We start from the raw sequence: 26561 nt of genomic DNA, 5'->3' as shown, positions 1-26561 counted from the left end.
TGCCGTTTTTGCGCTCCCCATATACCATGGATCTTCGTTACCGACTCGCCCAAGTTTCCACCCTTGTGAACTACGCTTCAGGGAAAGACCGGCCGACCGAATTGCTTCGAACACAGCGCGCAGGCTTCTCAGGTGCTCTTCGAACGTATCAGAGAAGATGACAACGTCATCCAAGTACACGAGACAGGACTGCCATTCCAGATCGGCAAGAACGGTATCCATCATACGCTGAAAGGTTGCAGGAGCCGAGCACAGGCTGAAAGGGAGCACCCGAAATTCGTACAGACCGTCCGGTGTAATAAAGGCGGTCTTTTCCCGGTCGCGTTCGTCCACCTCGATTTGCCAATAGCCGCTGCGTAAATCTAGCGATGAGAAGTACTTGGCGTGGCGCAGCCGATCCTGGGAGTCATCAATGCGCGGCAGGGGATAAACATCTTTTTTTGTGACTTTGTTTAAACGTCGGTCATCAACGCAGAACCGTAGGGTTCCATCTTTCTTTGCTACTAGAACAGGCGACGCCCACGGGCTCGTCGACGGCTGTATCACGTCGTCCTGGAGCATTTCTTGAACTTGGCGGCGAATAGCATCACGCTCCTTTGAAGAGATCCGGTAAGGCGGCTGACATAACGGCCGCTGGTTGGCGTCGACTATAATCCGGTGCTTTGTGAGCGGTTTCTGCCTAACCTTAGAGGTCGGGGCGAAGCAGTCACAGAAAGACTGAATAACGCTTTCGAGGCAGCGTTTTTGATTAGACGGGAGGTTCGGGTTCACGTCAGTTTTTATGAGTGGTCGGTGCCTCCACTGATGCCGAGGCTTCGGACAAAGCGTGCTGTCCCGCGAAGTCGCCGAGTTCTTCGAAATACGCAATAGCTGTTCTGCCGGCAAACACCGAGGTTCACGGCCAAAATTGGTGACCAAGAGCTCGGTTCGGCCATTGTTTAGCTCAACAATTCCGCGAGCAACACAGACTTGCCGACCAAGGAGCAGCGACATGTTGGTTTCAGCAATGCCACGAGTTCCAGTGATGTCGCAATCTACGGTAACAAACATGCTAGCTCTCGGTGGGATTAATACATGGTCGTCAAAGACGCGTAACTTACCGTATTTACGTCCATAATTTGCGCACTTTTTATTCAGAAATTAGGGCTCGATGAAGGGGGTGCGCAAATTACGCCGGGATTTCGCGAGCGCGACTTAAAAAACTGCACAAAGGTCATAACGCGCAATACAGTTATAGTGTATGTTGCTGCGTATACGTCAGCACACGGACCCGCACACCACGCTGGCCGGCCCCCGAAAAAAAGTTCACTCTAAATGATAATGAGGATCAGAGTAACGGCCGAAGCACCTACAATCCCATGTTTAAGGCAGACCAAGGTGCTCACGCGCTGCCTCTTGCCGCAAAGCTTCTGGCACAGCCACCACACCATATATCACTGGCCAGACCGTCACACTCACGAACCATGCAGTCCTTCGAAAACACTGAGGCGCACTCACAAATTCCTCGCTTCTCGCAGCCCGAGCTAACGAACGACAGCTACGGACGCCGAAATATCCGTGCTGTAGCAACAGCGACCGCGCGTACCGATAATTTCTTAGCATGAGATAAGGGTTTGAAACGGGAGAGCAGCTAGAATCCTCACGCGGGTGTAAAATTACGCTATGATAATTAATGCTCTAAAAGGTTGCTTATTTAAGAGGTACCATTATGATGCCGCTGTATAAATCAGTCTGGTTATAATTCGACTAGAATTCGACCATCTTGCGGCCGTCCCAAATTACGGCGGCCATATGTAGTATTTTTCAGCAATGGCAGCATTTTCTTTGCGTCACTAAAAGTCATTTTGACTTCACTGAATTATGCTTGCGTATCACGTGATTCACGTGACATTCCCCCAGCCAATCACATTCTAGGAAGCAACCCTTCACAGTACTAAGCTCCTTTTTTTCAAAATTGCTAAAACGAGCCAAGTGATTTCTTCTCTGCCAGCTGTAGCTTCGTTTCCACTCCACAAACACTTAAATTTACCAACCCGGCACCAAGTACAACTGTGCTAAAAATCAGTCTCCAAGGACACGTCATTTTGACGTCACAGCAGAAAGCGATTTTGAAGCCTGACGGTTTCGCGCCACAAATTTGAAACGCGTAACTTGCATGTGATCGCCCTCTGAGCCAATCAGAGAGACAATATGGCGCCCAACGGCGGCCATGCTTGTCGAGAATAAGGCCCCAGAAGTTCTCAAGAAGCGGAGCAATTCCTTGGAGGCCTCCATCGCCGATGATCGCCGCGGCGTGTGGCCGAGAATCTCCATTTCCGTCAGTGGGCGTTGATCTAGGCGCTTCAGTGCACGGCAGGGAGACTGCCTTTTGGCACTGTCGGCAGGGCGTTCACAAAGAATGTGGGCTATAGTCTCGTCGCACCCACAGATGGCACATGCAGGGCTATCAGCCATACCGATTATGAAAGATTAATGGTTGGTGAAAGCTACACCAAGCCACAGGCGACACAGCAAAGTCCCTTCACGTCTTGGCAGGCCGGATTGAAGCTGAAGCTTCAGATCTGGGGCCAAAGATTTGAAAATAACTTCTTAAAGCTTTGTAACACTCTTTGGGGTGAGAGTAAATGATGCGCTGGCAGTTGGTGCAAGCGTGTTTGTTTTATAACTTGTCAGTTTATTTCGAATAGCTGTGCACTTCGGGGACAATTATTTGTAAATGTATAAACTCGATTGCTTCATATCTTCTGTTAACCTCCGCCTTAAACAGTCGTGCAGTGCTAGAGTGAGTTTGCTCATGTAATGGAGGACTTCAAAGTTCGGTGGTAAAATTTTACATTCCTTGAGGTGGTTCAGCCAGGTTCTGCCGAACTTATTTTTTCCTTAGAAACTCTGCTTTAAGATAAAAAGCGTGCCATGTAATGAACGCGGCACTTCGGAGCTGCACTGAGCGTCTGTGCATTGCTTGAGTGCACAGTCGTCTTCTACATTTTGTTTCCGCACAAACCTCAAATCTGAAGACGTGGCTCACCTATATTCACACGATAGAAGCTTAATAAATAGTCATAAATGGATACATGCGCCTCTTATAGCAGTAACTTGAGCCATAGCTTTCCAATGTCGAGGCCACTTCGTTGCCTCCTGAATACCCGCTGCGCACCTAGCGGCAGCTTTTGTCCCTATATCACACTTGCTTGGAATTCTCATGACCATAAAAAGGTATTGAAGGAATAATACGAGGGCATAAAGCGGCCAGCTTACAGGGAGGGGAAACTTAGAGGCTACCTTTCTCACTTTGTGAGATGCACAGTGAGAGTAGGGTACAACTTCTTGCCTAACTCTTTCGTCAACCTGCGCAGTACGCTCGCTCTTCTTACCTTTATTTCTTTGAAAAATCGATTAAGTTACAGCCGTGAAAACAGACTGAGGAAAGGCTGCCTTTTGGAGCGTTACGATCTGAAGTTGAAAGCTTATTTGCATGGAATGACAGCAAGACTTCGTAATGGCTGAATGTATTGCCCACGTGCTCAGAACAATTTTTTTTAATCGAATGAACCAGCCCTCTCTTAAATCAGTGAAGTGAGCCATTGCCACATTAGGTCTGGAAGCCGCCCCCTCGCAGCTTCATGGTGGCGGCCGCTTCGAAGAGCAGGACGCTTTCGAACTCCGCGGCTCCCTGCTGAGTGCTGGTCAATAGGAGGGTCTCGGCTTTCGTCGGCGCTTCTTTGCCAATAGTGCCGGTACTGTCTGAGGGCTTTGGTTCACGTCTCTTCGCCGCTCCTTGCATTATTCCGAGCTGTGGCCCTTGCGTGCAGTTCCTTTCCATTTGTTTTCTTTACAATGCGGTCGCGGAGGCGGACAAAGCACACGTGCCGTCGTCTTTCACGTTGGCCACGAACTCTTTCCGCTTACAAGGCTGCTGCGTCTTCCCCGGGAAACTTCGCACGCAGAGAGTTAGCGTTCTGAAACGAGTCAACTACCAAATACTGTAGTCTGTGTCCTGATCATGGCTTCTGTACGCACAATAAGCGGCTTTCTCGCAGTAAAGCTCTGCGGGAAAGGAGACTTGGTGTGAACCTTCGCGTAACTCTACGTCTCACGAAAGCATATCCAAAGAGTATGTTGGGGCGAGCAAAAGGATTGAAAAATAAACTGTCCCGTTTAACCTCGCTATAAGGAAACTGTTTACAGCAAAATAATACATATAACAAAGGAACAGCTGTTCCTCTTGGAAGCTCCCATAGAACACCATGTATTTGACATCTCGTTTTACGAAGAAATTTTTCCGGCAGATAGATAAAACGAAGTCCAAGCAACCCTCACTGGTCATTTCGAGATAAGTACATCGATATGTAACGGTGTGTAACTGTTCCACAACCATTCGAAGCGGCAAAGTGAAATTACCCTGTATAATTCATTCTCACGAGCGCCCCGCAAAACAGCCGCCCAATTGCGGATGAATCGTTGGTTTCGGCGAGCCCATCTTGGCCTAGCTTTGTTACATAGCCCGGTGAGTGATGTGACGTATCGTTGTGCGCACTGCCCGCTGCGCCTCGAGAGAGTTGCCAGGGTTATTGGCGCTCCGCCACGCTCCAATCCCGCTGCCAGCGCGCTGCTCTTCTGAAGTGCCGCGTGTACTTACGTTTTCGCGGCATGGACGCAACGCGTCTTTTGACCGCCTGGCAGCGTGCTTGGTGCGCTTGATGGTAATGCATCCCCGTGGCATCCAAGGCAAAGATTGGTAGCAATGGCGGAAAGGCAAAGCGCAAAAGGATTTCAGTTGACCAAAAGGTAGGTGGGTAGCAGCTTGATTTCTGAGAAATTTTAGGGAGGGGCTGGAGATCAGACGGTTGCGAGCCCTTGCGCCGCGGCAGCCTCCGCAGCCCAGCTATAGTGACCGTCCTTTCTTGAGCGCCAGCTTCCGAGCTGCGCAACAGTGCCTCCGGCTGTTCGGTTGTGGGGTTTGTCGGGTGTGTGAAGAGTCTTGTTGACATTCCCAAAAGGAAAGTGGTAGTGTGGCTGGCTGTGCGCAGAGTTTCCATGTTAGTGTGTATCTGTCTGGCTGTATTCTGCTTCGACTCTTGAGCTCACCAAAAACTGTTTGTGACTGCCTCCGGTCTGGGTGCACCGCAACGTATATATTCCATACAGTGAAGCCATATAATGATGGTGCTGCATGGCGATCAGAATGCCTTTGAGCTATGCGGAGAAGCCAACCAAAGTGGGTGCCTGCGATGGAATTGTCACCGCGCACCCGCTATTACCGCGGCCCGTGTCGGCTCCAGTGTCAACAAAAATGCACTAAATATTCATAACCGGTATCTCCCTGTCCTCTAAAGAGTTATTCCACCAAGACCAATTTTCTAGGCGTGCAAGCCTAAGCGGGCCGTGGAAGAAACGAGTGCGCGTTGGCGAGTCTGACATATTTGTTAGGCGTGTCCATGACCGTCCCATTGTAGGCACTTCGTGCGCGTGTCGAACGCTTAGTTCAAAAGTTAAATAAGTGGAATACTGCGGTAGAGCAAAGGCGAAGGCGTCTTCCAAATTTTCAGCCCCGTCTTCTAGGTAATCAAGCTGCAGCCGATGTGTGCTGGCACAAGAACGACGCCAGCACACATCGGCTGCAGCTTCAACGTCAGCTACGTTGTCCTCGGTGTTCACGGTGGTGGGTAAGCCCATTGGCTGGCGACAGTTACTGCCAAGGTGGCCTACGGTTATAATGAAGAAACAGAGGGGCTCCTTCGACTTTATTGTAATAAGCTGTACGCATGGAGGAAGCCAACAGTGAATGAAATCAAAACAAAAGCACAGAGGAACTATTTTGTTATCTCAGTTCATGAATGGAATATCAATGGTGTAACCATTTTTTTTTTCTAAACGGTAATTTGCGTCCTTCATATGTATACCGTAGCGAGCCTGTAGTTTCCTGTCCTTTTCCTGGGAGCATGTATGGGAACACTAATTTTTTGGACTGAACTCCAGAAAACAACATAGTGAAACAGTTTCTGATCGCCAGCAGCCAAAGGATCTTGTCAAGGTTTATCCTTCTTCTGTGTGTGTGTGCGTGAGCGCGCGCGCGCGCGTGTGTGTATGTGTATTGGGGGGGGGGGGGGGGTGCAAGCTGTCCATTTCTTTTACAGTGACTTGTCGCATAGCGTGTATCAACAATGAAACGCCTGGCAACACAAACAGCAGCAGCGCACTTTTTTATTCAAAATTGCGCATTCGTGTACACAGATTGCCGTCCTCTTCGCCATGTATTCTTTGTGAGGCTGTGGTTGTCCAGCAGGGCTCCCCAGATATTCGAGACACCGAAATCTGAAAAATAGGACAGAGGAACAAAAATAGGAAAGAGGAAATGCTGACTTCACGTTTAATTCACCGTGTTACACCGAGAATGTCGCTTTTGATTCTTATTCATGTTCATTTCGGTGCAGTTAATTTTTTTAAATTGTGTCAGTATTCAAAATTATTATATGAATAGTAATAATTGCTAATCGTGCCTCACAAATTTGTATTGATGTCACGGCTGTCAAACGAGAGGGCTTCACAGCTCAGATGCATTCCTACAGGCGATACAAGGTAGCCTGAGCTTAGGTTTAAAAAGGTACTGCTGCATACTGCCACATGTAGGTAACAAAACTGAAGCTGTATTGTCGGTGGTTGTTATCAGTATTCAAGTTATCAGCGTCTAGTATTCTTTAATTCATGAAAACTGAATTATTTCGACAAGATTTTTGAACTTTTCTACCCGTACGGCATAGCCACAAACGGCGTAATTTTTTATACGCTTGCTTTAATGAAGACACACTCTGAACAGATCTGCCGAAATATATAACACCTACCCCGATTGGCGCATGAAATGCTTTTAGCTCCCATTTTCGGCAATATCAGACGAACATCATTTTCGGAATCACAGCGAAGTCATATGATGCCGACGCTGTCGTCACAACAAACTGCGCGGTGCCGTGGCCGCTTGCAACGTGGGTGCAGATCACACAACGGCGCTATCACTACAGCCCGCGGATGCTGTGATATGAGTCTTATCTGCTCATTATCTTTATATCAAGTCTCTTCCTCCAGCTCACTTTTGTGGAGAGACAGCCAATATGCGCCTTGAATTGGCAATTGCCAGGCTGTTCTCTTTCCCCATTTGCCGAGTCTACTTCTATGTTGTCCCGCCAAGTAGCAATAACAACAAGCCGCGCGTGATATGCACCCTTCCTGTCTTCCGCTCTGTGCTCTTTCAATTTAATCACCGCTTACTTCACAGCACAGTTCAGGTGTTCACCTTGTATGAAGAAGTGAGGTGCCTTTCCCATACCCTTCCCGCCTCCAGCGCGAGCTAGCGCGACGAGGGCGTTGCCTTCAGAACACTGGTCACTAGTTACTGTGTAAAATCATAGGTAATCACCTCACTGGCACATAGGAGAAAAGGCATAGATTGTCAGCGCCATTCTCGGGATCCGTCATATTTCACGGTCACTACTTCTGCGCGTCCACATACTTTTGGATTCGGATTTGGATATCTGCCTTTCCCGTTGCAACGGGCGGTGCTCGGCATAGAGCAGTGTCGATGACAGTGACTGAGATTTTGCCCTTACCTACTGTGTCAGTGTGGTCGCCACCTGTGCTCTCACGCAGTCCCTATACCTGCGCCTCCAGCGTCCATATAGCAGTGTCACCTACCTGACTACTCGCTACCGATGGCACACGATAGAGAGGCGGCATGAGAAAAAACACAACGATGGGAAGGGGCAGTAACTGCCACACTCAAGGTAGGCACCTGAACCGAGCTGTGCGGAAAGCGAGGAAGTGAGAGAGAAATAATTGCAACCACACAGAACGCATATGGTCTCAGGGCGTCCGTGGGTGATCACATGCTGCAAATTCCAGCCTGAAAACCACTGCGCGTATCGTTACAGCGATGGCCGAGTGGTGTGCGTGAGGCCAGGTGGTCGCTTCGCGCCGCTGTGGTGCTGGTTCGAAGCAAGCTGGAAGCCGTATAGAGAAGTTTTTCGACGTATACAGATGCATTTATGACGGAAACTCGGCTTCTATTTCGGTATGTCTTCCGGATTTAGTTTCGGCGTTAATTTCCACGTCAACGGCGCTGCGATTTCACGACAATGTTTGACTTAGCTTCCCCAGAAGAAGAAGCTGAAAATGTTTCATGCTTAATACACTAAGATGCGAAATATTGAACCCATTAGATGATGTAAAGCCAGCATGTTCAAAACGTTAACACTTCAAGTAATCTTCCGCAGGAAGTCATGGTTGATTACCTACTAGCTGTAAAAACCATACGTGAATGCTCCAACAGTAACGCATGCAAAATAAGCTTATTTTTGCTTTTCAAAATTATCTATGGAAAATCTGTTGTAAAAGGTTATTGTTTTTGCTCTTTCGCGTGCAACTCTTAGCCGTCTATTCATTTTACTTGCCTGTAACCACTTAGTATTTTCAACCCCCTTCCCCTCTACAAGGCTTTGTCGATTGCGGTTGCTTTAAATAAAATAAAAACATAAAGACATTTTTCTCTTTTCTGTTTAGCTTTTGAGCGCACCGACAGCCAGTCTATTGGGAACTTTGGGAAACAAGTGCGAGAATAATAATTCAGAGCGTGGAAAAAAAAAATTTTTTTTCAAATAATATTTGGCACAAAACAAAAATACGACATAAACAGCCGCCAAAATTTTAATTTTTTTGTCAATGCAACTTACATTATTAGGCTTTGTGACGGTGAAGGTGCACCCATATCAAGGCAAATTTCCATTTCCGTAATACTGACATAGCTTATAGTTGTAGCTTGAGGACGTTATTTTATTGGCTAAGCGACGCGTATGTAAAACGCAGTGCACGTTTGGTCCGAACTTCATTAAACAATACCCTGCACACAGACATCCAGTGATTGCTGTTTGGCTTCCAATATAGCGAAATATATTTGCAGTAAGTGCACGCCTTCTGAACTGTGCAATTAGCGCGTCATAGAGTTAATTAATACGTGTTTTTTGTCGATTGTGTATGGTTGCTTCGCTGCCGGCGATACCGAAGACTGACTGCGCATTTCTCAATCCGCCGTGGCATGCAGGGTTTTCCTTCTGGCCTCTTTCACGAAATGCACCATCAGCGTCGAATGAAACGCGAACAAGGCAATTGAACCGGGAACAGCGAAACCAGAAGATTTTAACCGCGAAGACTGAGTATTAGCGCACTTCATTTTAAGTTCGTTGGCGCGAATGCAGCTACATGAAAGTCTTAATGAAAACCGTATGTATTCCTTTTCAAGCCCCTAATATTTTTTTTGTTCTTGTGTTCGCGATGCAGTTGCTGTTCGCGTTTCATTTGACGCTGACACACATTACGAAAATCAGATAAAAGGTAAATGACCGGGTATATCTCTGATCACTGTAGTGTGTGCTACGTTATCACATGCGTCTACGCACCCTTGTATAATACCCACATGACTAGAGAGTTTGTCTGGTGAAGCAGTTGGTTGAAAACGAACTGCGCTCGTCGCTTGAGAGGCGAGATCACTTCTTTTTCTTTAGGTAGACCAGAAGAGCGTGCAGGCCGTGAAGAACCGCGCTGATTATGGAGAACACCTGCGACGTAGAGCAGAGCACACGTTACGACACCGTTAATCGGGACAAGTCGTTGCAGTGACAGCTGTTACCACACACATCAACCATATCGAATACACAGTTAGGCATCTCAAGCCTTTACCCCTATTTAAGCCTCAATAACTGCAGCAAATCGTCATGCCGTGACGCACCGAAGAGATGCGAATCTATCTACGAAGTTTTGGATGGAAATTGTATTTTCTTCTCCAGGGCCGCGAAAGGTGGCCCACCTACGTCAAATTTAGCTTATGCTCCCGTAAAGACGGTATGTAATATGAACAGTGATCATAGGAATAAGGTAAAGATGGAACGGTCTCTCCGGAATACCATCAGCAAGTTCATGTTGAGCTTGACTTGGAGAGTTGCGGTTCAAGATGTAAAACTCAAGATTAACAGGCATAGAGCAGCCACGCCAGTGTTTCCAGGGACAAGCACGCATAGAAGACTGACGGTTTTGCTTTCAGGGCTACGAGCGTATGTCAAAAGAGCCGTCGCAATTTTGTCGTTTGTAGTCAGTGATTTCAACCCCCTCATTATGCGTCTCTTCGCATGCGATTTAATGGTTGCCGCCTGGCGCACACGCTATTTCACGCTCAATTAGTCTTGCATCATTCTGTGCGCATTGGAAGAGAGCCAACGCACGAGGCGGGAGAGGACGATAGTGTCAAACCTCTGAACCTCTGGCTGCGTGCGTTACTTGTGACGCGTGCTGTTCGGCGGACGGCGCCCAGACGGCAAGGATCACAAATACAACCTTTGTTCGTAAAGTTCCGAGACTGAGTTCATTAGGAAAATGTGTTTAACACTGAAATCATTTGTGCAGCAACCCTCCGAAATTGTATCCCTTACAGTCAATACACAGCTTCCAATGCTTCTTGAGGTCTTGGAAATAGTTGGCAAACGCTTCTTTTGGCAGGGCTGTCAGCTCCTTTGTCGTGGTGTCTTGAATAGCCTCCACGCTCCCCATCTAGCGACCTTTTAGGGCTCTCTTCACACGAAGAAACAGGAAAAAATCGCATGGTGAGAGGTCAGACGAGTATGGCGGATGGGGAAGCCCAGTAATGCTGTGCTTGGCGAGAAATTTTGTCACGCTGAGAGCAGTGTGCGGCCTTGCGTTGTCGTGGAGAAGGCTCCATTGTCCAGATGCCCATAAGTCAGGGCGACGGCGTCGCAGTGCATCACGCATGTGTTGGAGCACGCGGATATGAAACTCCTGATTCACCGTCTGCCCTTGTGGGACGAACTCGTGGTTTATGCCACTTCTGGCATCGAAAAAAAAAACGATCAGCATCGTCTTTGTTTTGGACTTCTTTCGCCGCACCTTTCTCGACGCCGGAGAGCTTGTGGACCGCCATTCGGCGCTCTGCCTCTTTGTTTGAGGATCGTATTGAAAACACCATGTTTGGTATTCAGCAATGATGCTGTCGACGAACGCAGCATCCTTCTCTTCCTCGGAGAGTAAATCAGCGCTCACTGATGCCCGCGTGTCCTTCTTTCTGGTCCTATGTGAGGGAGTTCGGCACAAGTCTGGCATTCAGCTTCCGTTTACCCAATTTCTCACGCAAAGTTTGGTGGCATGTTGTGTTACTAATGATAGCATGCGGACTGTAATGGTGCGGTCTTGCTGGATGATTTCACTGATCCGAGTCATGTTGTTTTCTTTCCGTGAGGTTGAAGGGCGCCTCTGCCTTGTGTCGTCTTTCCCCGACGTTCTCCCCGAAATGAACCTCTTGTGCCACTCTAAAACTCGCGCCCGCGATAACGTCTCGTTGCCGTAAGCGTCACGAAGGAGCTCATACGTCTGTGTGGCTGTCTTGCCAAGCTTGACGGAGAATTTTATGTTTACACGTTGTTCGAGGTTGACGTCCAACTCTCCACATTCACTCACAGTGGAATGCGCAGACTAGTAACAATGTATTTTTCTACATGCAGTGCCATCTAGCCGCTGCCACATCAATTTACGTAAATATCTCAGGTTAGCCTGAAGAGATGGCGCTACACATACGCATCAACATTTGTTGTGGGGAATCATTTCTAAAGAAGAAAATAAATCAGTCTCGAAACTTTACGGACAAAGGTTGTAATACGGATACCGGCACTTCATCATGTGGGTTATTGCCGTCGGCCGCTTAAACATCCTTTATGAATGCGAGTTAGACAGGGCCGGTTGTTAGGGCTATGTTGCCAGACTAATCGCGTGGCATATGCATCAATTGCTTTTACGCTCATTATGAGGCAGTTTACCAACACTGAGGATTGGGCTAGAGGTTTGTATGCAGCGAAAGCACCTGACCAGCGTCTGGCCCAAGCCCAGTCAGCCCTTCATGACTGTATACAGCACGGCCTGCTCAACTGGTAACTTGAGAAGCCATTTTAGAAAACAGGCAAGAGTTTAGCGTCACTGGAAAACTGCAATTGAAATTATTTATCGTGGCAGGGGTCGTTACGAGTTTTCTAAATGGGGGCACAAAGATACTGTCGATCTCTTCAGCCCACGGAGGAAAGAAACAAAAAAAACAGTCTTAAGGGCGTGGTCATAAATGTTAACTGCTGTCACTGCTGGAATCAGTGTCATGTGAGAGAATCCGCGCAACACGCTTCGCTTTTTACTTCGTCGCCCTCTATTCTTCACTTACATTTTGCTTTGCCTCTTCCAAAACTAAAGCCTAAAAATCAGATTTATGCACATTCCTGCGCCGCGACTCCTCTCGTCGACAAGCACGGGCACTGCGTTCAGTATGCTCACCCCAGCTGCGGTCGCCACGCTTTGACTCGCTTCCAAAGCCAGCAGAGATATGCCGCCGCTGAGGTAGAAAATGAACCCGAAGGCTTCCAGCAGGACGTACTGCACGAGGAAAACGACAGCAGCTTCAGGATGCGCCACTTTTCACAAGTCAAATATAGCTCGCTTAAATGCGGCATTCATAACGGCCCTTCGGCGCTCACCTCGCGGTTTTCTTCAGTCATTAATTTCAAAATAATAATCAGTAATTGTATACGTGGCCACTTCACCGACAAGAAGCCAAGCTGTCGAGAACCCGCTTCGTTGACGTGGATATGTGCACATCCTCAAGAAGGCAGGGTCGTTCACAGCGGCGGTGATTCGTGCATTTTCCTCCTCGTTGTCTTGTCAAAAGCGAAGGAAACCGCGTCACTGTGCGTCTTTTGTCCGTTTTCTTTTCCTCTTTGTGAACAACCAAGGCCACTTGCCACTTGCAGCACGAAGAAAGACGATTCAATAGAAGTATTTGCCTGCCGCAGCAGCGGGTTTAGTTCAGAGGAATACAGGTTTTTGCAAAATAAGAACGGCGACGGCGGTGCGGGCGCCCTCTGCGTGAACACTAAAGCCTGGAAACTCTGGACACTAAAGCTTCTGCATGAAGGCTTTGCTTTACTGTACAAATCACCATCGTCATCATATCTCGTTACGTCCGCTGCGGTGCAAAAATCTTTCCTATGATCTCCAGTCAGCACTCTCCGGCGCTAGCCTTGGCAACGCTATCCCAGCAAACCTCCTTATCTCTTTCTGCCCACAATTCATTCGGTGCCGCCCCCACCTACATCTCCCTTACTTGGGAATCCAGCCTGTTATAGACCACTGGCAATCTGTTCTTTACGTTATATGCCCCGCCCGAGTCTGTTTTCGTCCCTTGAATTCCGCTACGACGTCTTTAACGCGAGTTTGTTCTCTAACCCACGCAGCTCTTTTTATGTCTCTTAACGTTAACAGAATTACTTTTGCTTTACGTTTCTGGTTATGCTCCCCCCGATTTAATCTCGACTTTTCGCTAGCCTCTAGGTCTCAACCTCGTGGGGTGGGCACTGCCAGAATACAACTTTTCCTTCGGAAGTAAATCCCATTCCCTTAAAACTTTCGAGGGAAGCTATAATAGCTATCTGGGAGCTATTTATAACCCGAGTGTGCCTGCCAAATGCAATCCACCCTAATCTTATTCTCCTTAGAATTTGTTTTTCGTGGTCCGGAAGTGCGGTCACTACTCTGCTCAGATAGGCATGCTTCCTTACTTCTTCTGGCACTTCATTGCCTTTAGAGTGAATTGTTGCTCAATTACCACTCTGCTGGCGAATAATGTTGTCTTGTCACTTTAATTTCTAGGCCTACCTTCCTACGCGCACATATCTACGTGATGTATGGGGCTTGACTTCCTACTGACACGGCGATGCTGTACACCACCGCGAACAGAATCATCGCTGCATTCGATATTGCGGTATTGAAGCACGAAAGTTTCGTTTTCTTGCCTAATATAGAACAAAAATAGACAAAAGAAGGACATTACTCTTCTCCTGAGCTTTTGTAAGGATAAAAAGGACCGAAACGCGGTAATTTTGAACGGCTGAAATGCTAATTTGTTGCAGCCCCCTCCATCGGATGAAGTTATTCTTTCTCAATGTTCCGCGATGCGCTTGCATCAACTGCTTTGCTACGTGAGTGATTTTCCTTAAAAACGCTGAAGATGGTTTTAATGTTTTATGGGGTTTAACATCCCAAAGCGACTCAAGCTATGAGGGATGCCGTTTTGGGGTGCTTCGGAAATTTATAACACCTGGTGTCCTTTAACGTGCACTGACATCGCGCAGCACACGGGCCTCCAGAATTTCGCCTCCATCGAAATGCGAGCGCCGCGGCCGGGATCGAACCCGCTCTTTTCGGGTCAGCAGCCAGGAACCATAACCACTTAACTACCGCGGCGGCCTAAAAACGCTGAAGAGGACAGGCAGCGTTTACCTTAAAGTTAACAATTTTCAATATAAAAAAAATATTAGCTTCAAGCTTACTTACTTATCCCATTAACCAGTGACAGCTGATCGGCATTAGCGGGCGAGAGGTCTTGAGTGGCAGGCCCATTTTGACGTTTCACAAGGCGACTGCCCGGTTGGGCGTCCCAAGGGGCCGTTTTGGTGTCTATACGCTCACGTGCATACTCGGCCTTCTTGCGCTGGCGGTCTTCGGTTCTGTCGCGTTCCCGGCACACTTCACGGACTCCTGGGCCCGCTTGCACGAAGTAAATAGTTCCCAGTGTTGTCTTATTTGTAATCTAAACCCTTCGTTGGTTTTGTGGAAGGGCACAAAACTTGCTCGCTGTATCAGTGGACACCTCAATCGCTCTGTGAGGTACGTGGTGGTGGTGTCCACGTACAAAGTGAGGCAGCTGTGCTCCTTTCCTTTTCTCAAAAGGAATGGAGAGTTACGACATGCGAATAAAAATCGCATTATACGGGTGCCGTTATATCCCCTAAAATGTTTCTACTTAATGGCCATACATAGCTATAACTCCTACCGCTGTAAAAAAAACTGCCTTGATTACACACGAGACATTTTGTTTTCATCGAGAAAATGAATCTCTGTTGCAAGAAAGTGATCGCAAGCTTATGCAGAACAGCATTGAACACGTTGTGGCCGCATATTTGAATCTAGGGTCGCTACTGTACCGTCTACGTGAAGATGATACAGTAACACATTAAAGCGAATACTTACGCTTCCATCTACGGAAGCTTTTGCGCCTAGACCGGTGGATTTTCAGCAGTCCAGCTCCCCATAGAGGTCGCATTTAATGGTGTTTTTCTTGTAGTAATAGATTCAGCATCGACGCCTTGTGGTTCACGCGACATAAATGAAAAACCACCGTTATTTTTTTTCTTTTTTCGTGTGGGGGGGGGGGGGGGGGATGACTTGTTTAAAAATAGTCTCACCTATTTCCGTAAAGTTGCGCCTCCATCTGCTAAGAGCGGACTGAACTGGGAGCTCCAAAATGCGACCTCTGAGCGTAGTATGCTTGCGAACAAACCGCCGGTTTAGGAGCAACCAATTTCTATCAAGAAAGAATAAATGTCAAGCTTATTGCACTAAACAGACGCCATTGTAATACCAAATCGCTGCGTGTAGTAATGCATTTGAACTGTCTACACTACAACAAACGCAATAACAATTTATTTTAATGCATAAAATACATTAATTTTTATTTATTTACTCATTGTGACCACAATCAAGGTCCTTGCTCTTTATGGGCACAATAAATAACAATGAGGAAATTAAACAATAGGGAGCTAGTGAGACGATCTGTATAAGGCTAGTCAGCGCAGCACAAAAGTCGGATAAAGTTCCAAGGCACTCACAAAGAAAGTGCTCGTCACGTTGATGCCTGTGTTGGACACCAGCGCAGCGGCGAGCACCAGCAGCGACACAAACCAGTACAGGAAGGACACAAAAATGACGTAGATGATGCTGGGCTCAGGCTCCACCCGAACCACGAGCTTGGAGAGCTGGTACACGTAGACGCGGCTGCTGTACGCCAGAGCAAACGTCAGTATTCCTGTCACCTGCGAAGAGCCGGAGAACGCACAGAAAGACGAAATTAAGCATACAGCCATCCTTATAGAGAGCGCTCTGAGAAAGCTGTCACGTGAGCTCTCCAGGCGTATAGCGCTGCGCAACTTACCTCCAAACTGACGGAGCTAGTACAACACAGTAACTCTCATTGACATACGGGCGGTATTCCAACGCCGCAAATACCGAATTTATTGGCTGGTTTGATCGCACGAATGCTGACATTTGGGCGAGTAGGTGTACGGTAGTTAAGAAAGATCTCAATAAATGTGCCAGAGAAAACAAAAAGCCGGTTCCGGCTGCTTGGTTGGTGGCCCGTCAGACCCCATTATTGAGCTGTTTCAAAACGAATGGTTTGACCGCATGACACACGGACAATGAGCCGGAATTTCTGCGCGTCGTTTACTGGAAAGGAAATGAACATAGAACTACCCATCTGCCGTAAGCAGAGTATTTTGCCGCGGGTGTTACCAGGGTCGAGAGCGAAGGGTGCTTGAAGCATTATGAAATGCTTTCACACGGAATAATGTTTTAGCCGGCGGCTTTTTTAACAGGGCTTGCGTATGTTTTGCATCGCAACAAAAGAAAAAAAACAGGCAAAGATATTATACTCGTATAAAAAGCAATATGTGAAAACATGCAAAAAATGTTTGCCTACTGCACAAAAACACATGTATTTTTTTTCTTCTGGCCACACTTGGAGCAGCTTTTCGTACAGGCTTTCAGATGTAACTAAATCAAATGAAGTACGTAAGCACTGACGGGTTTTAAAAGTTTAACTCCTGCAACAAAACGAATGCTGAGGTAACATGACAGGCAGTGGTGTGAGCATGAGTCGTCCGCACGATTTGCAATGAAAGTGTACTTCGTATACTTTGCAGCGGCGGAGAGGAGACGGCAGGCTATTTGGCAACGTTTGAGCGCAGTGACGACCAGATTTATATGAACCATGATGCAACGTCGTCTTCGCCAATGCATGATGTTGGCTCAAGATGAGCCATTGGGTGCATAAATGACATCCCGACAGGTCTCTTCATCCTCAGAACATATTCCTGCGCAAACTTTGCGTGCTGAAGACTCATTTAAGACTAGCCGTGCCGAATCGTAGAAGCCTAATTGAGACAGTCGTGTTGTATACCTCAGGGAGTTTGAAGTTGCTAATGGAAAAGAAGTGAGATAGTATAGAAGTTGCAGCAGAAATTGACTTCACCCGGATATGATTTTGCAGCTGAATGATCTTAGGGTGAACAGGTTGCTTATTTCATAAGCAACACACTTGATGAGCTCATCATAGAAACTAACAGTCAAAGAAGCTGCGCATAACAGGAGACAGTTCCACTCGCACCGTGGAGCGTTCTCTCCAGAACCGATGATAAGAGTTGAGCTAATCCCACCGGGTAATCCACATCACGCCGGCGAGTATATATAAGCGACCGTTTCGTTTTGCTCACCCGCTGGTCTTCAAGCTTCAAACTCACATTGTTGCGGCTGTCCAAGCGTTCTGCAGACGGGATGGAAGCAGGATGCAACGCGGAACAATAAGGCGCCAGGCTATGGTGCAACGACCTTTCAAAGCAAACTATGTGCCGACTGCATGGGCATATTGTCGAGACCTTGCATTTGCATGCAGGGGCGCTCGTGCAGATGAAAGGGCGGCTCTGCGTTTTTCCTCCTATCCTCGCGCTTTTGGATACGGGAAAAGATGGAGAACAGCGAGACGGAGGAAGCAGCGGATACAAGTGTCATCTTTATGGTTCGTAAATAGCCCGTCCCCGAAGCATACGCGAGGCGGAAAAATATTCCCTGTTCAGCAGGGGTTCTCAGAGAAAAAAGGACAAGAATGATCGTGCATATACTTTTCCCCACCATCTCTCGAGGGTATATAGCCGTAGCGAGGTGGCTCTCGCTTTAGGTCACCAGTTATTCGCACGAAGAGTTGGCTAGGCATTGTGTGGCCGAAATGTGCGGCGCTAACACGATACCTATTAGGGCCCTCAGCCCCGTATTTCTTTCCGCTTTTTTTTTTGTTTCTGGTCGCTCGCTTTCGGTATAAAAAAAAGCGACGCCCAAGTCGGGTGTTCTAACTTGTCGGTGTCCTTCCGCTTCGGTATATCCCTACGGACAGGGCTTAAAGTCAGGGGGGTCTCGTGGGGTCTCAGACCCCCCTTCCAATAATGACGAGGGGTCTGAGACGCCCCTCGCTTTCATTCCCTTTGGGTATTGGCGAATCGGAATCTGCACACAGCGATCTTTTTTTTTTTGCAAGCGAACATACGCAGAACCGCCCTCCAAATTCGTGCGCGCACGCACCACGGTCCGCTGTACACTGCTCAGACAGCTTCACCACCCTGGAACGAAGCTTCTTTCTTTCTCCGTGCACTTTGTATAAAACTGTGTTATAAACTGAGCAAAAAAAAAACACCCTTAAATTTATTTCTCCCCTTCGTATAAAACTATGCGTAAAACCGGCTTCCAGCTGCTTCCTCTCTATCCCTCTATTACCCTCTCCATCTGTGCTCAAATCACTAGAGACCCCCCTCCGATGGAGCCAGACGTTAAGCCCTACCTACGGAAGTCCCGTTCACGCAGATACCGATCTCCTCAACTGTACGGCGGTGGCGCGAAGTTGCCGCTGGTGCGGAGCCATAACGCGAACCGCCGCCACGCATGCAGCCGCTCGCTGCGCGCGACTCACCTTTTTAAGGCTTCGCCGCGGGCGAAGTGTGTTTCCCAACCCCGATCGCTGTGGCGTGGAAGCAACGTCATCGGCGTGCCCGCCTACGCAACACGTACGCGCAGCGAAGGCGGCGGAGTAACTGACTCCTTGGGACGTACCGTCCCCACGAGTCAGCCTCGTCGCCTCAACCTCGTCAGCTCAGGTCGAGGTCTCCTGAGAGGACCTCACCTCACTTTTCCTGAGGCCACTGGCGACTTTACTCAACCTCACTTCAACCTCGTGAGGTTGAGGTTGGCTGTTCAACCTCAGAAAACAAACCAACAAAAAACAAAAAGCGATTAAAAAGTTTTTCAGTTAAAAACAATTCTGAGAATCCTGTGAGACAGGAAAGCCAAAATGATGGTACCATTGGGATGACTAGTTATTACAGTAGCGGCACTAAGCAGTCTCTAATTATTTACTAAGGTGTGTAAGACACTACTGATGTTCACGCAGCAGGAGAAGCTTATTATGATCTGGGATGAACCCTCGGAGAATTTATGGCCTGCGCACAGGGGTTTCCCTTACGCGGTTACCAGCAGTACGTCGGAGGGTACTTTTTTCATTAAGTTTGCTTCACTAACTAATTGTAAGCTTATCAGTGTCAATATTCGGCAACTGCTTCGTGTATAGTTGTTCGTATTAGAAGCCTCTCGCACATTCACGCACGAACCGGCAATTGACAAACACAGACCTTCTACACCATCTACCAGAAATTTGCAGAAAGGGGGGGGGGGGGGGGGGGGGGGGAGGTATTCACGATACTCTTTTCAGGCTTGAGAATAGTTACCGAATATAAAGAAACTGGTCGTCGATGTACTCTCTAATGCGACGGTTATGCAGACTCATATCAGTATATTTAGATTTTCTAGCTCTATCCGGCATAGCGACAGCACTCAGCGTAGATGAAAATGTTGCCACCCAGCAAACTCTGTTTGCTGGGTGGCTGCCTTATGCTGCCTGTAGGCTGCCTGTATGCTGCCTTCGAAAATAAGCTGCTACTACAGTACACCAACAGAGACGCGTTGTCTTTATGTGTATGTAGAAGCGAGCGGCTTTTTTTTTATTAATGCGAAAGCGTTATGATGGCTCAGTTTCAAGATCATATCCGCAAGAAAGTGTTAGCAAGAACGGCGCCATGTGACGTCATGAGCCGACGAATCACGTTACGAAGAGGATGACGCCACATCATTCTTTATGCTAATTAACATACACTGATCAACATGCCTAACCAATGCTTAATAATGTAATTAGCTAATGCTCATGAGGTCGAAACCTCATGAGGTTGCCCACCTCTGGCCATGAGCCTCTTGGTTGTAATAATGATACCACTGCTGCTGATCGTAGTGAAGGGAACGAGGAAAAGGCGGAAAGTATGCATTTTTCTGGGAAGTATCCGTCTCATGAGACGTACTTCTAGTTTCGATTACACTTTACCCAAACAACGCTGAAAAACCGAACACGTGGCAAACGAACGCACTGGAGCACTCTGTTCAGGACACGTTATTTTTGACGCCATAAGCTTCTTGGGAATGTGGTCGCCTCCGCCCAACGCTCTCGAGCACTGTCTGTCGGCGTGCCATGCTGCCTAGCCTACCTCCGTTTTTCGGGGACACACGTTCAGCTCGCGGGATTCTTGCTCCGCTTAATTACGGCACTTTTTTGCTGGCTTCATTTTGCTCACCCACCCACCTACCTGCATAATTCTTCACTTTATGAATGAAACGTTTGTGGAAAGGAACAGTCAGGCGCATTTCGACTATCAGCCAACTCTCCGCCTTGCATGCGCGTCATTCGGATGGGCAACACATGCTGTGTGAGACTGAGAAAGAAAACGGTTTGTGTTCGCGCTATCGGCTTAGAAAATCATGTGTTGACCTTGTCAGATGCCTAAAAAGCGATCCGCTTGAGCCGGCCCGGTACCTTTCTGCCCACTACATAGCAACGTTTGCTGCACTAGTATGTGCTGGGAATAGCTTTTTATGCGTTTTTGTCTGTACCTTTTCCAACGCAAAAGAAGGTGAACAAGGGCCGGGGAGGGGCCTCAGTCCGCTAACCAGCGTTTCAAGGAGTGGACCTGTATTCGTCGAAGACAAGCCCTGCTGCTGAAACGTTGGATAGCGGACTGAGGCTGACCGCCGGCCCATGGTCATATTCTTTTGTATAAGTTGGCAGTTGTCTCATCATGTCTGCTCTCTACGGTTTGTACCTTGGCGTGTCACATTCGGTCTGCGCTGTCAAAATATTTTTTTTCTTTTTCACAGGAATGCGAAAGCAGCGCATCAGCGACACAAGCGAAGGACTCGTGTCACTTGCAGCAAACGAAGCTCTGCATCGTCATGTGCAAGAGTCGGGGCAAAGTGTAGCGTGTTATGTTATGTTTGTTATGTTATGTTATACTGTACTATGGTATGTTATGTTGTTATGTTTGCTAACTATTATATGCTATGCTATACTATGTTGTGCTAGTGAGGTTATGTCATGAAATGTGATGTTATGCTATGCTATGATATGTTATGTTAATTATGCCAAGTCGTGTCATGTTGCACTATGCTATGCTATGTCATCTGATGGTACAGTATGCAGTAGTATGGTATGGTATGTGGCGATTAACGCCCCGAAGCTTCGAAAAACTGCGCAGAAAAAGGAAGGTAAAGAAGACAGACGCGCACGCACGCACGCGCACATGCGCTCAGCGCAGTGTTTCGATTACCGTCCTTGTTTTTTTTTCACGTTGTTTTGGAAGCTTCCACACATGCAGCAACCCGCCCGCCGGAAAGTATTGCTAGATTTTATTTTCCCTAGCCTGTACGTGGACTGTGATAGACGCCATAGCAGAGGGCTGGGGATAAATTTCGATCGCCTGTGGTTATTTAACCTACACTGACATCGCATAGAAAGCAGGCGTCTGACCTCGGTCGAAACGAGGCCACCGCGACTGGGACGTAATCCCGCGACACTGCGCCCAGCGGCCGAACGCCTCAGCCATTGGGTGCATCCGCAGGAAGTTTTCATCATGTGGACGATTTTTGTTCTCATTCAGGCAGTTGGAGACGCGTTGTAGATGTCGCGAAGGTTTTAAGGAGTGGGTAGGATTTCACTTTCACCCTCCAAATACCCCAGGAAGAATATTTAAGGTTTCTTAGCATTAAATAGCAGACATCCCGCCCCAGTCACCGCGCAATCAATCTCTCACCCTACGACACGCCCGCCGCTCAAAGCGCATTTGAAAACAAGCAAACGACCCTCGTGGATGTACTGTCGTCAGCACGCCTGTCTGGAGCGCTCGAACGCCGCTATGTCGCACAAAGGAAGATTTTTAAGCAGGTAAACGGTTCTAGTGACAGTTCTTGCGCTGGAGCGAAGCAGCATATACACACAATTTGCCCTGGCAGTTGCACTCTATATAAGCAATAGACGAGCTGGGCGAAGATTTCAGTTTGTTTGTTCCTCAGCAAACCCTCCCCCTACCCCCACGCGCTCTAGACAGGCGCGCTGACAACTGTGCACCCGCATGCAGCTTGCCAGAGTGTGATGCGCCTTCCTTCCGCATTATCCCTGCCAGCATAAATGCCGTGCGTCCGGAAATCGATGCGATGCGTGCCGAGGCATCCCAACAAATAGTGCCGCTAATGATGCCATTAACCGGGCCCGTTATGCTCCCGGCAGTTTGTCATGCTGCCGAGGTAGCTCTTGTGCAACATAAAGATGTCTTGAGCACAGAGATTCTCACCGCGAAAGCGATACGCAAGGAAGCACAGAGCAGATTACCAGTGAAAGGCATGATCAGAAAATGCCGAAAAAAGTGAGGATAGAGTTATCAGTATTCTGTAGGAGGTCGCGCTTTGCAACGTGGCTCAAAATTAACAAAATACAGGTGCGATACAATTTTATTTCATATTCTTTAGTCGTGATGTCAGTCAGCTGTTCTTCATTGGGAATTTCCTCTACAATGAACAGAATATTTTATATATTCCCAGCAGCTTGCTTGCAGACGTGGCTCTTAAAATATATGTGATAACAGTTAACTGATCATACAATCGCAATGCGCATTTCTTTTGATTTAAAGCTCTGCATTTCTACTAGTAACCTTACGCTGCGTCTCAGGGCTGCCTCTTTATCTCACCCGCAGCCACTGATGTAAATAAATCCTCCGTTACTAAACGTGTTCTGAGCCTGTTCCGCGAAATGCCATTTCTGCTGCAACTCCTGAAGTGATCGCGATCATTAACATGCTTCTCTCTCTCTTCTTGTGTGCGTTACGGACTTTCTGGTTGCTCTGGTATTCCAGGGTAACACTCGAGCATGACAAGTATTCAGTATGGTTTGTCTGTCAATACTTCGTGTTTAAGGCACACTGTTCACTTTTTTTGTTATTCAGGAGGCGGTGTAGAACAAACATGCGCAGAAAAGGACAGTGAGGCTTGTGAAATATATTTTGGGTATTTAGCCAAGAAAGAACAAGCACACGCCTTTCGGTGCTGTTTCGCTTCTTATGGCATGATTCCGGAGTAAACTAATCTGACATGTTTATACATTCACTGGAAACTGTCGATTCTTCCCTCAGCTTGTGTTTCTTATGAGGTAAAGGCATAGACAAAGGTTTGCGTGATGCGGCTTCGCGGAAAAAAAAATGTACTTTTACGTGGTCAGACAAATGATGTCAATGAAAAGCATACAAGCATGAAGCTCCGTCCGCTGGAGCAAATGCCAACAGACTGGCTAGCGAGACAATGCAGGAATCAATTATTTTCCGCGACACCACGTCTCGTAAACTTTTGGCTTTGACTGTACGTTTTATAATTTCAGTGACAGTGAGCACGAATTTCTGCAGTCCATTATCTAGACATTTTTCTACTGCTACTGAAGTCAGCGCCTTAGACTACTCAGCTACGAAATGTCAATTCTCAGACTAATTCCCCCTGTGTTGCATCGCTTGAATCAACGCATGCATTCGTCTCCATGCATCTCTCCATGTGGTCGCTTTACACTGATTCTGCGTGTTTACACAAACGGTATACGCCCCACTTCGGTGGCTCAGTGTTTTCCGTGTTTGCCTACGTAGACCGAACTTTTGGGTTCGAATAGTTGCCGCGGGGGCCCCATTTCAGTGGAGGTGAAATGCAAATACACTCGTGTAATCAGATTTCGACACAGGTTAAATAATTTAAGGGGGTCTAAGTTCATCCGGAGCATTCTTCTACGGCTCTTCCGGCGCTTTCCAGTACCGGTCGCATCATGCAGTATATAGCGTAGCTTCGGCAAGTAAAAATCTACTAACCATAATCAGTCAACTACACTCGGCGTGTGTAGCAACAAGCATGTGCGCAAAACAGTTTACAAGATGGAGGCTACGCCACACTGTCATGCTTCATAAATCAAGCGATGAATGTTGTCCCAAGTCCCATCATTCCTCGTCAACGATACACTTTTTCTCTCTTAGCTGCGGCGTCAACGCATGCTTCTCGACCTTCCATGCCGTTTCGCTCAGAGCGGTTATCTACAGCACTGTTTAAGGGGCACGCGCTCAAAAGTGCGGTGTTGTGTCGTGTTACGTTGTGTTGCGCTCTACATGTACTGCGTCGTGTTGTGTCTTGTGTTGTGCTGTATTGTGTTGTCTGTAATGGCGATAAGCGCCTGAGCATAGACATTCCCTGCCGTTTCTCTTACAGTGGTGATCTAAAGCACTACCAAAGCACTGCTTGGGGACAGCGCACTAAGGCAGTGCACCATACACACGGGGTTAAAATTCCTCTTTGCTGCGTTAAAGGTACTGAATTTTTTCAAAATTATAGCTTGTTTCAAACAACTGCTTCATGTATGAATTTAAAGACGCATGAAAAATATATACTATGCACATAGAAGATAATATGCATTGCAGCAATACTTGCTGCACTTCAGACTGAATAATTAGAACTTTCCCTCAAAAGATGGAGCTTGTAATTCTGTTAATAATGCGAATTTCGTCGCTTCGTGACGAACATAAGAAAATCTTCTCAAATCTCTTCGCACCATGGCACAAACGAGGTTCAAACAGTGCAATAGGCCATTGAAATGTCTATTCAGCAATGATGGATTCGGAAAAAAAACCTAGTGAAAGCGAAAGTAGCAGCCCGGTTACGTCGCGAAAGAGAAAGATGTGGCCCCGTCGCGACACCTTGGGCCAGATATTCCCATCGCCCAGCGGGTGGCAGAGAGGGAGAGAGACGCGACGTCACCGAGAGAGGCCAGCGTAGCTCGATATATCGATTCCTACTCCCGCGTGCCCTCGAGCGTTGCCTCGAGGCCGCCGTCTCGAGAAACACGTAGCGGTGGCGTGACGTAGTTGTACAGCGCGTGTCTTCCCTGTCTGACGTCCGCGTAGGAAGGACGGAAGAAAATAACGTTGATGAGGAGTGGGTCCCGTATACGGCCCTAATGTCTGCATATTCAGCTCGCCGATTAGCGCCGCGCTTGTCCCATCCAAAATAAAAACAGCCTAGAAGCGGGGACCAGTGGGCGCGGTCAGCGACGCCTTTTTCTGGTGTCCGGCCGGCCGCTCCGTCGACGGAGTTGCAGCGATACAAGAAGCTGTACTTGCGATTTCGGCGACGGTCAGCACTCCGCTCGGGGAGTTGAGGAACGACAGGGAGAGCGCGAACGAGAACGGCGGCAGGTCGTCGTTGGTGCCGGCGAACCAGACGTCAAGCCGGGGCAGCCCCATGACGGCCTGTCCCGCCGCGCGGCGTCTGGGCCGGCTCTGCGCCGGCGCTGCCGCTTCTTCCGGGCGCGGGGGGCGGAGGCGCCTGCTTGCCTTCACCACGCGCCCACGCGAATGTCGTAAGCATCCGCCTGCGGGCTTGTTTTCTTAACGCGCTGCCTCCCGCCGGGCTTATCGCGCTCCCCCAGTCGCGAAGATATTTTCGCTCGTGCGTTCCCGAGCGAGTCCTTCGGCCGAACAGCGGGATGTCGATATTGCAGACTGACAACTGGCTCAGTAATGAATTCCTCGCCGATAGAGAACGAGCCACGGTGCCGCAGAGACCAGCCGCCGAGTGCCGCTCGAGCGGACGTCAGATTGCGGGCGACGTACTTTTGAGCGGATATACGGAGCAGCCACGGGAGGAATGCCCCGCCCTTCCGGTTGATGGACGCTGAGGCCACGCCGGCAAGCCCCAGCAGAGGCCCCGTTCAGTGAACCACAAAAGAAACAGGCCCGAGCACAGCGTATAAAACACTTCTGATAGAACGTAAAGCTACTGATTTAACCCGAGCGCATGTCATTCGGAACCTCCTTCGGGTTAGAAGGACATCGAACATGCTTCGAAGATTTGAAGCGTGTGTGTGTGTGTGTGTGTGTGTGTGTGCGTGTGCGTGCGTGCGTGCGCGCGTGCGTGTGTGTGTGTGTGTGTGTGTGTGTGTGTGTGTGTGTGTGTGTGTGTGTGTGTGTGTGTGTGTGTGTGTGTGTGTGTGTGTGTGTGCGCGCGCGTGCGTGCGCGTGCGGGGGGGGGGGGGAGTTTGACGTCCCAAAGCAACTCAGTCTATGAGGGACGCCGTAGTGAAGGGCTCCAGAAATTTCGACCTCCTGGGGTTCTTTAACGTGCACTGCCATTGCACAGTACACGGGCCTCTAGAATTTCGCCTCCATCGAAATTCGACCGCCGCGGCAGGAATAGAACCCGCGTCTTTCGGGTCAGCAGCCGAACGCCATAACGACTCAGCCACTGCGGCGGTTGTGTGCGCGTGCGTGCGCGTGTGCGTGTGATGGAAGGGTGAGGGGGTGACCATGCAACATAATTTTTTATTTGTTTATTCGGAATAATGCCAGTGTCTGGTTGAGACCTTAGCATGTGGACACTACATGAGTTAGCAAAGGATAACAATTCTAAAAGCGGCTCTG

At 48.2% G+C, this 26561-nt stretch overlaps 1 protein-coding gene across 3 annotated transcripts; it reads right to left on the bottom strand.

Annotated features, from left to right (window-relative positions):
* Nucleotides 1–6186: 6186 nt before the first annotated feature.
* Nucleotides 6187–25494, bottom strand: LOC144114012 (uncharacterized). Of its 3 annotated transcripts, none has more exons than XM_077647447.1 (5): nucleotides 25263–25488; nucleotides 15756–15959; nucleotides 12367–12465; nucleotides 9444–9602; nucleotides 6187–6315 (listed from the first exon to the last, which is right to left on the bottom strand). In XM_077647447.1, exons 1-4 carry the CDS (start codon nucleotides 25383–25385, stop codon nucleotides 9531–9533), a joined length of 498 nt encoding a protein of 165 aa, XP_077503573.1. In that variant the 5' UTR covers nucleotides 25386–25488; the 3' UTR covers nucleotides 6187–6315; nucleotides 9444–9530. The 3 variants fall into 3 exon arrangements, with proteins under 3 accessions (XP_077503573.1, XP_077503574.1, XP_077503575.1); XM_077647448.1 differs by having other exon boundaries at nucleotides 9461–9602; XM_077647449.1 differs by lacking the exon at nucleotides 12367–12465 and having other exon boundaries at nucleotides 25263–25494.
* Nucleotides 25495–26561: the final 1067 nt, after the last annotated feature.

The sequence above is a fragment of the Amblyomma americanum genome, chromosome 1 (genome assembly GCF_052857255.1).
Source record: "Amblyomma americanum isolate KBUSLIRL-KWMA chromosome 1, ASM5285725v1, whole genome shotgun sequence".
NCBI lineage: Eukaryota > Metazoa > Arthropoda > Arachnida > Ixodida > Ixodidae > Amblyomma > Amblyomma americanum.
The sequence above is the reverse complement of the archived record's forward strand: the minus strand, read 5'-3'. Positions and strand labels throughout refer to the sequence as shown.

Excerpts from the sequence above, each read along its gene's own strand:
- LOC144114012 (XM_077647447.1), bottom strand. The coding sequence starts at position 25,385 with ATGGGGCTGCCCCGGCTTGACGTCTGGTTCGCCGGCACCAACGACGAC. Across the intron at positions 12,466-15,755 it reads ACGTGACGAGCACTTTCTTT|TACGTCCTGCTGGAAGCCTT; the intron begins GTGAGTGCCTTG and ends TTCCTCGTGCAG. Across the intron at positions 9,603-12,366 it reads GCGTGGCGACCGCAGCTGGG|GTGTTCTCCATAATCAGCGC; the intron begins GTGAGCATACTG and ends TCTACGTCGCAG.